General features: G+C 47.1%; 2 protein-coding genes across 2 annotated transcripts in view; both read right to left on the minus strand.

The window, feature by feature from the left end:
* The window catches only part of LOC104281424 (chromosome unknown open reading frame, human C14orf105), a 10545-nt gene extending 10431 nt beyond the window's left edge, over nt 1-114 (minus strand). The window contains exon 1 of the mRNA XM_009879412.1: nt 6-114. Within this exon, the coding sequence (XP_009877714.1) occupies nt 6-108 (103 nt within the window). The 5' untranslated portion in view covers nt 109-114. The remainder of the gene's footprint in view (nt 1-5) is intronic.
* Nucleotides 115-6816: 6702 nt separating this feature from the next.
* Nucleotides 6817-9409, minus strand: part of SLC35F4 (solute carrier family 35, member F4) — a 62564-nt gene continuing 59971 nt past the window's right edge. Inside the window, exons 8-9 of the mRNA XM_009879413.1 lie at nt 8460-8549; nt 6817-7266 (exon numbers count right to left, since the gene is read on the minus strand). Of these exons, the coding sequence (XP_009877715.1) occupies nt 7025-7266; nt 8460-8549 (332 nt within the window). The 3' untranslated portion in view covers nt 6817-7024. The remainder of the gene's footprint in view (nt 7267-8459; nt 8550-9409) is intronic.

Genomic DNA, 9409 nt, shown 5'->3' on the forward strand with positions numbered 1-9409 from the left:
CACACCGGGGAGCTGGTACCGGGTGGCAAGAGCCGGCAGATCCTCCCCGGCACGCATTGGTGCCACCTTGGTCACCTTGGGGTGAGCCTTGGAAGAGCTCAGGCCCATTTTGCGGGGCAGCGTCTTTGAAAGGAGAAGGAAAAAACCCTCCTGCACTGCCCTCCCTGAACATGGAGGGATCTTTCTATGCAGTCGCAGGGCTCGGAGAGTTCCTGGCTGGGGTTGGCTCCCACATACGCACGCGTCCTTCCTGACTTGGTTAAACATTGACCTGTCTCCGGCCGTTCCTCTGCGGGGACAAGGGGTGGCTGCTGCCGAGGGAGAAGTGGGAAGCAACGCAGGGAGATGGCACTGAGCTCTGGGGAAACGTTGTTTTTTCACCTGCAAGTGATTTTCAACCAGGGGCACCATCTCAGCTGGCTGTTGGCTGAACTGTAGGTATTTCTACATGCAGCTCTTTTGTTAAATCTTCAAGTTTTGGAAGGAAATTCAATCCTTGGAGCACCAGAAGCATCTCCAGTCTTCCATGGGAGAAGCAGCCTGGGGCCAGGGGCTGGCCAAAGAGCATCCTCATCCCTTGCTCCTGCCAGTTAGTGATGCTGCTGGGGAAGAAAGGCAGCTTTAGCACAAACCCACCTGAAAACGTCGACCAAAGTGAGTCATATTCTTCAGTTTTGGAGCTGCTGGAGGTTTTGGGCCAAACACAGTAGGATGGGTGCGTGAGGGAAAGATTTGTGCTTCTCCATATGCTTCCCAAGGTGTCTGAGGGGTTTCAGAGGACAAAGTTTCCTCAGAGCTGTAGGGAGCTATTCATTTCCAAGGCAGAGCAGTTGGAAAATATGTAGGAAGGATTATTTGTTCAACAAGATTAATGTCATGCAGTGGGGTTTTTTTTGTCAGGAGGAGGGTTAGAAGAGGAGGTCAGCTGTGAAACACGTGGAAACCAGCAAACACCAAGCGTGTGAGGGAGAAGCTCAAAGCGTCATCAGAGCCAAGGTTCATTTAGCAGCAGTTCATCCCACTGGGATTCCTGATTAGGTTTGGAGCAATTGGGGCCTCTTTTGGCTTTTCTGTTGAAGAGGAGTGCTGGGAGAAGGGTTGCACAGGGGAATGAGGATCATGGCAGAGCCAAGTGTCCAGCACTCGTGGGCAGAACGTCTGTGGAGGAACCACTCAACTCCTCCTTGATGAAAATGGAGAGGGTTTGAGGTGCGAAATGCTACTGGCCAGTGGTGGCACCTACCAGAAGAAATTATTAATCCCTGAAGCGACGCAGCCCGTTCATGTTTTCAACCACAAAGCACCAGCTCATGACTTTGCTTTACAACTGGTCGCATGGGGCACAAAGGAGCAGAGCGGCTCTCTCAGAGTATTTTTTAATTCCTTCTTTTCAAATGAAAGTATAAAGTCAACACCTTGCCTCCCTCCTGAGTTTCTTAATGCTTGGTCTCTATTTTTCCATTTTTTCTTCCCCCCTCTCCTGCTGAGAACAGGTCATTCCTGTCAAGCAGCTTGGGGAAACCATGAATTAAATGCAGTGATGAATGAGTCAGAGCAGTGGAAGACCCACATGGATGTTAAAGCTAGTGCCTTTCCTACTGTGTCTGGGTGTTTCACCGTGGGGTGTGATGCTATGGGCTGCTGAAGGCCTCTCAGACTCCACTTGCTGCCAAACCCCCACTTTCTTGGCCAGATATTTTTCCAAGCCGCATGGGTTTCCCCATCTGCTGTGCAGGATGGCACCACAGCCTGTCATATAGTGATTTAGGCAAGGGCACTGCAAAAGGACAGATGTGCCTGAGACTGATATTGCTCCAAGCACTTCACCTCTGGGTGAAGAGATGCTCCTGTTTGCATTTAAAGGTGATGCAGTACCTGTCTGCCTGGTCTGGGGGTGCCAGGTCCCACCTGCCCTGCTGAGGTACAGCTCTGGGCTCTCAGCCTGACAGCACTGCATCAGTTAATGGCCAATATCTCTCAGGCGATCCCTGAAGTCTCAGCAACCATGTACTTTGGAGCTGTGATTTGCACTCCACATGCTTTTACTTCATAAAGCCAAGAGCAGCAGCTGTGGGTTTGGGGTGGGAGAGAGGAAGGCATACAAAAAGAAAGCAAGTTTGGGCTTGGACTTGGTCCCAGAAGAGCCCAAGTGTATGGAAGAGGCTCTTAAATTTTATCTTTGCAACTGCTGTGCCAAAATTAGCCCTTTGCACCTTTACCTGGGCTGCCTGGACTGTGGCTATGCAGGATGTTGTGGGGATGCTGGGGGGTTTGCTGTGTGAGCTGTGCATGTGCAGCGGTGGAGATCGTGGTTGTCGGTATTGTTTCAACCTGCTCAGCTCGAGAGTAAGCAGTGACAGCCCCTGATATAGCACAAAGCTTGAGCTTCAGGCTGCCTTCATCACTGCCTTCCTACTGATGTAAACTCATCCTTGTCCTTAACTGAGGGCTTACTTAATGCAGCCTTTTGTCTGTATTTAAGGAGCAATTCAGCTCCCAAGCACTGTGCTGTAGAAGCACAGGGCTGGAAGGAACGTTGGTCCCATGCATTGCTGGTAGTGGCAACGTGTGGTCCCTCCCAGGAAAGATGGAAACTCTTTATGCCTTTCTCCCATTTCAGTTACTGCCGAAATCCTCCACCAAACTCAGCTGGAACCTATAAGTGATACTCATCTTGCCAGAAATCATTGACCTGACCCCTAAGTGCTCTGATGCTCTTGTTCTAAGTAAAAAAAAAAAAAAGAAAAAGAAAAAAGGAAAAGCTGGAGGGGAAGGTAGTGCCATGAGCTGGGGCAGAGCATTTTCCTGTGGAGGAGCAGAGTTTGTTACTCATCCACACTTGGAACAAAGATGAACTGAGAGGAGGTTTCAGCACGGGGCACCTGTCTAACATCCAACTGCTGCAGTGCATTGCCTCTGCCTTAAAATTTCTCCTTGAAAATGAGTTTTAAATTATAAAGAACACAAGCACAGGAGGAGATGGAAAGTGGGCAGCCTTATTTTTGCCAAAATAAAGCCTGGACTTTATGCAAATCTCCAGGGAGTAAGGCAAAAAGAACTGTAACGGTGCAAATAGGTTTGTTGTCATGTAATATGCTTGCAGCACATTTAGCTAGTGATAGCATGAACAGATGGAGCAGCAAAGAGAGGAAAATAATCCAGCACCGTTTTGCTGGCTGAGATCACACTGGTGTGGCTAATAGATTCCGTTATTACACATCTGTAAAGTCAAGAAATAGAGCTTGTTCCTCACTTTGGTACTTGTCACGTGTATTAACAGAGGATATTTATCTTATCCCAGCCAAGGCTGAGGATACTGGGGATGCTGAGCTAACATTGCAGTGCCTGGTTGCTCAGCCCTCTGGAGATGCTCGAGGTGGGTTATTCGCAGCACGTTTTGTTTTTCTTCTAGATAGCCGGGCCCTGGTGCGAAGGAGAATCTGATAACGTAGCTGCTGGATCAAAACTGGCATTTTTCTTCGGGTGCAAACGAGATGGTGTAACTGAAATGAAACCCTCATGTTCTGCAGACGGTAGAAGGGCTCATCAGAGACAGACGCAGCAGCAGAGGTAACCATATCTGAGTGGTCATTTGATGGGCATGATTATTGGTTTGCATTCTGGTGGATCATGAAAGAGAGCCTCCATTTATTGTCTGATTTCTTGGGTTTAATGGTTTTTTGGTCTGGCTGAAAGGCTGAGCTGTGCTCTAGGGAAAACAATTACCTTCCTTGTTTAATAAGGAAGATAAACGAGGCCTTAAGGAATTGCCGAGCAGGGTGAGCACCCGTGGAAAGCATCTGGGCGTGATGCAACCAAGGCATGAGGCACCTGGTTGCCTCTGGGGACCTGGGACACTTATGGCTACCATGGTGGATTTTGCCCAGGAGCAAGGATGCAGGAGCAAATCCCTCGCACTACTCCCTAGTGAATAGCGGTAGGAAAAGAGGGAACAGGTTCAAGTTGCGCCAGGGGAAGTTTAGATTGGATATTAGGAAAAACTTTTTCACCGAAAGGGTGATGAAGCATTGGAATGGGTTGCCGAGGGAGGTGGTGGAGTCACCATCCCTGGACATGTTTAAAAAACAGCTGGATGTGGCACTTCAGGAGATGGTTTAGTGTTAGGGTGATGTAGGGCTGTAGGTTGGACTTGATGATCTTAAGGACCTTTCCAACCTTGATGTTTCTATAATTTTACGACCACCCACAGCAGGAGCTGGTGGCAAAGAAAGGAAAAATTTCTGAAGCCTCAGGTCAACCCTCAGCACCATTCACTGTACAGGCAGCAGCACATGGGATGCTCGCTCCCAGCAGAAAGCTTGGGTTAGGTTAGAATATGTCTGTTAAGTCTGATACAAGGTGGAAGGAGGCTGCTGGGCTCAGAGCTACCTGTCTTTTCTCCCCATGGAAATGCAAGGGTGGCTGCTGGTCCCTGGGACATGCACAGGAGCTGCTTGCAGAGAGAGACAGGCTGGCACACTAACACGCTGTGCCCCTGGCTGTAAAATGTCTGAAGTAGGGGAAAACTGACTCAAACACCGGGATTTCACATGATTTTCCCTGCTGAATACTCAGTGAGGTTCTTTGAAGGATCCAATGCTGGGCCTGAAGATGCTGCCATGAGGCTGTTTGCCAAAATGTACTCATCGATGCATACCAAAAAGAAATGTTTGTTTTTCCCATGTGTTCAGTTTGGCAGGAGCTAAAATTTCAGTAAGACACATCTCTGAAACTCTCTAGTAATGTAAATGAACATACCAACTCCAAAATTGACTTGGGGTGCTGCCCAAGCTGCCATATGCTATTTGCTTTCAGCTGTATTGTCCCATCAATATCTCCTGTTCAATATAATTCACTTTTTTAGAATGTCTAGCTCCTTTAGAAAGCAGCAGACGAGGAGCTGAGCCCATCTTCTCAAATGCTACAAGAGGCTTTAAAAAGACTGTGTTTGTGTGTGTTTGTTGGTGTTTTTTTTGTAAATACATACAAGTATTTTGCTGGCTCTTCTGGTTGCAAGGGACAGCTTAGACATGAATGCTAAAAAGATAAAATTACCAAACCGAGCAGAGTCAAATAAAAGGTGCTTTTGCTATTATTTATGTAATTTGCTTTTTTTGCAGCAGCAGCAGTATTAAGGCCTGATGGCCATGGGGATGTGCTGGGTCCCTCCAGCCCCATCTCTGCCACCACTGCTCGTGGGACCAGCGATGCTTTGAGGTACTTTTCCAAATCGTGGGGCTCCCACGGGACCCCCACATCCATCCATACAGCATGAGGGGTTCGTTAGGACCTGCCAGCCAGGATACACTCGCAGAGAGACAAGTGTCCCATCAGCCCTGACACAAAACACAGCTTTGTGCTGGGCGTGCTCTTGCTGTTATTTTAGTAAAATGTGCAGTTGTTTCTACCCTATAACTCCTGTTATTAATCGCAAACACTTGCCTTCTCTAATTATTTTTCCTGGCAGAAATACCATCAAGAAAATCCCTCCTAGCTGCTAATCAAACTCACAGACATTGGTCAGGCCAGCAGAGGTCAGAAATCTGTGGTACTTTCCGGTTGTTTCTATTCTGCCTTTAAAAAAAAAAGGAGCAAAAATGCTCATCTGCTTATCAAGTGCTCTCAAACCAAAGTAATCTTGTGTAGTTGATCCCAGGAATGCTGTAAGAGAAAACAGCCAGCCTAAATTACACAGTGACAGTCTTAGGGTAGGTTGTTGGTTGGTTTGGTTTGGCTTTTGAAAGGCTTTTCAATGGCAGAGGTTAAAAAAAATATTTTTTTGTCCCAAAGCTCTAGAAAATAGGAACTGACATTTCCCAGGGACACTGGCGATCCAGGGAGTTCCATCTCTCATGAGACGCTTGTTGTTCAGCTGGGAGTGCAGCTTTTCTGAGAAAAAAATAGACAAATAAGGCCTTTTTGGCTTTACTGAGAAAACTGATGTTGGTAAGAGGTAGAAGACGTTTGCACCGACGTTGTCACAGGCTGGAGCAGACCATGGGTGTCACGAGTAGGGTTGGTTCTCTAGCAAAGTCTGGGACAAGGTGTGAAGCCAGCTAAGGGTGTAGTAGCAGTTCTGGAGTCAAGGGCATGATCGACACCAGCTCAGTTACTCAGTTTGAGTGATGAGGGCATGTAGAAAAAATCTGGAAACTAGTCAAAGTAGCTCGAACTGGTTTAATGGGCAACAGCTCACGTAAACTCAGTTTTCCTACATCCAGCAACAGACTTCTCTCTTCCAACCAGACTGGGAGGTAAGTCCCAGCAGTGCCCACCTGTGCCTTTACCCTGACTGATGTCCTGGGGGTTGCGTGGGTTAGGACATTGGCACTGAGCCGTGGATTTCCATGGTACAACGTTCAGTGGAGAGGAGACAGGCTTGGGGCACCGCATCTCTGGGCTAACAGCACTGCAGCATGTCCAGGTTAGGAGCAAAGCAGCTTTCATCACACATTTCACAGTTATAGAATCACAGACTCATAGAATGGCCTAGACTGGAAGAGACCTTAGAGATCATCGTGACTTAATGAAAAAGATCAGTATTTTGCATGGCACAGTATTTATTCTGATGACAGTTCCTAATATCACTGTGAATGTTGGCCTGTTTCAGAAATGAATTCTCAAAAATGCTCTTTCCGAAACTACCTCACTGAGAGATCCCTTTTGGAAAGTAAGTCAATGTGTTCAGTTTTGAGATTTAGCTAGAAATATCCAAGATTTGAGAATGGCTCCACTTTTGCCAGCAGTAGGAGGTAAATGACATAGACTTAAGCCATATTTTAAACCCACCAGCTTGGTAAAACACACGCTTAAATGTTTTTTCTTACAAAACATTTTATTGTAGTTATTTACACCCCTTCCTTGATGAGTGTATAAATGTAAACATTTATAATAGATGTATTTCTCTTATCTTACAGTTCATCTCCAGTCCAGAGTAAATGTTGTTTTTAAGCATACAAGTAGTGAGGGAATTTAAGCTATATTCACAGAATATACATCTGCGTGCAGTTAAAGTCCACCAGTCCTAAGCTAGTGGTATAGACACTGTCCCGTTAGCTCTACTTCTGCTCCTCGTGTGTACACTGGAGTCTGTGATGTCATCAGCATGATCCTCGCTTTTCTTCTCCTTCAAGCTGTTGATGAACCTCAGGGTTATTTCATCCCATTCCTCAGGGAGCAGCATCAGCAGAAAGCCAATGCAAATGATGATGGTGGCTCCCAACCTCACGACGCTGAAGATCATTTTGTGCTTCAACAGATCCACAGCTGTGAAGAAGAAACAACAGTGCTGTTTAGAACTGCAGCAGGAGGAACTACAGCATCAGAGGAGCCTGGCACATCTCTGTAAGCTCTGTGCTGTGCTCTGGCTGTGATACTGGCCCCATCCCTCTCAATCCTCTACAGCTGCTTGAGTTCAGAGACTTCTTGATCCCCTACAGTGACTAGCTCCTTGAGTTCAGAGAATTCTCAGTCCTCTGTAGTGACCAGCTCCTTGAGTTCAGAGAATTCTCAGTCCTCTGTAGTGACCAGCTCCTTGAGTTCAGAGAATTCTCAGTCCTCTGTAGTGACCAGCTCCTTGAGTTCAGAAAATTCTCAATCCTCTGCAGTGACCAGCTCCTTGAGTTGAGAGAACAGCTTTGACCTGAGAGCATGGTACTGGAGTGCCACATCTCCTTTATTTCTCACTGCCTTTGTGCAGGCTCTAAGGAAGCCTTGCTGGGCTGCTCCAAGCCTCAAAGGTTTCCATCTCTGCTCTGAGAGGGAAGATATTTTATGGAAACTCTTTATCTGCAGCAAGTTGCATCAGCATAATGTTTCCTTGGGCTGCATGGACCAGTGATGGGGAGGGAGCAGCATACAGGTCAGAAAGCAGGAGTCGATGCCTCCAGCCCCAACTTCACAACCAGCAACAACAGCACATCTGAGCCCTCCAGCAGCCTCTTACAGGCACCGACTGTTTCGCAGCTCTGACCTGCATTTCCCCAAAAATAGATGTTTCTCTGAAAACGTGCTCAGGCACATGGGTTGGTGAGGCTAATGGAGTGGAGGAAGAGACTGGAGAGAAGAGATGGGGCTATTTAAGAAGACAGAACTCTGGAGAAAGCTGCCACGAACACAGCCCACTCTGCTGCTGTGCGGCAGGACACCAGCATGCTGTGACCCCACCATGTCTCGGCAGCAACCAGCTTTGGGCTGCCAGCTGGGGATCAGCCTGCCCTCCCCTCTGCATGGTCACTCCCAGGGAAAGGAGGCAAGACAAGAGAAGAGGGGTAAAAGAAAAAAAAGTTTTCACCAACTGGAACGCCCACCATCACTGGGAGCATCCATGGAAGCTGGAGGAGACTGATCTGCTTTTGAAATAGGTGGCAACAGATTTTGACTACTTAGGCAATAAAACTGCTGCTGCTGTCTGTACGCCCGCACGCTTATTTTTCTGCCAAGACCCATAGTACTTGTACCTGCATTTCCAGGGACGCTGAGCACTGTGCCGATAGAGATCAGAATGGGGTATGTAAGCACCACGCCAACGTTAACCAGAATATTGAAAGCTAGAGGAGAAAAAAAAAAGAGAAAATAATAATACATGATTATGACGAAAACCACTGAAATGAGACTTTTCTCCTCCACCTTGACCCTGCAAGTAAGATACATGTCCAGCATGTGCATCACAATGATGAAGCTGCCACAAAGTGATGGGTTTTTGGTTTTTTTTTTGTAGATGGGTGTGAAATGAGGGCAAATTCTGCATGGGGGAAGAGGGAGGGCTGTACGTCCTTTCACTAACTGCAATATCAAGGTTATCATGTTTTACAGCTTTATCCAAGCTTTAATCAGACAGCAACAACTTAGTTTTGCTGCCATAACCTATCATTTCTCCTCCTAACACAAAGGAGGGTGAGCACAGCTTCTGCTGTTGGCTGAAGCTGTGTCGTCCTTGTCCTTGTCTTAGCAGGACATTCCACTGATGAACCACCCAGTCCTGCTGGTGAGTCCCCTAGGAAAAAGGAGCAAATTTGTCTGCTCCACAACGTTGTTCCCTCACAGCTGGGGTTATGCACTTGGGTAGATCGCTGGGTGATCAATTATCCCTATTTTTTGTCCCTTAGGTGCCCACAGAGCAGCTGCAGTTTGGGTTAGAGCATTTTGAAGGTTCTCACAGCCCCCCAGCTGTCAGCGCTCTGTGGATGGGCTGTGTACAAGGCAGTGACATCCTCGTTGTGTCCATTTAATATACTTAATAGGGGAGAGAAAAAAACCTCTTCAGTTACAAAATAGGAGAGACTTTACTAAAGGAAAGGATGTTGTTATATCTGGAAATTAAAACACCCCTGGCCCAAATCCAAAGGATATTCTGCCTAGTTAGAGGATAGCAATTGCGGCTCTGAAAAAGAGAGCGCTGTGGAAGAGC

This window comes from Apaloderma vittatum, unplaced genomic scaffold (assembly GCF_000703405.1).
Source record: "Apaloderma vittatum isolate BGI_N311 unplaced genomic scaffold, ASM70340v1 scaffold16972, whole genome shotgun sequence".
NCBI lineage: Eukaryota > Metazoa > Chordata > Aves > Trogoniformes > Trogonidae > Apaloderma > Apaloderma vittatum.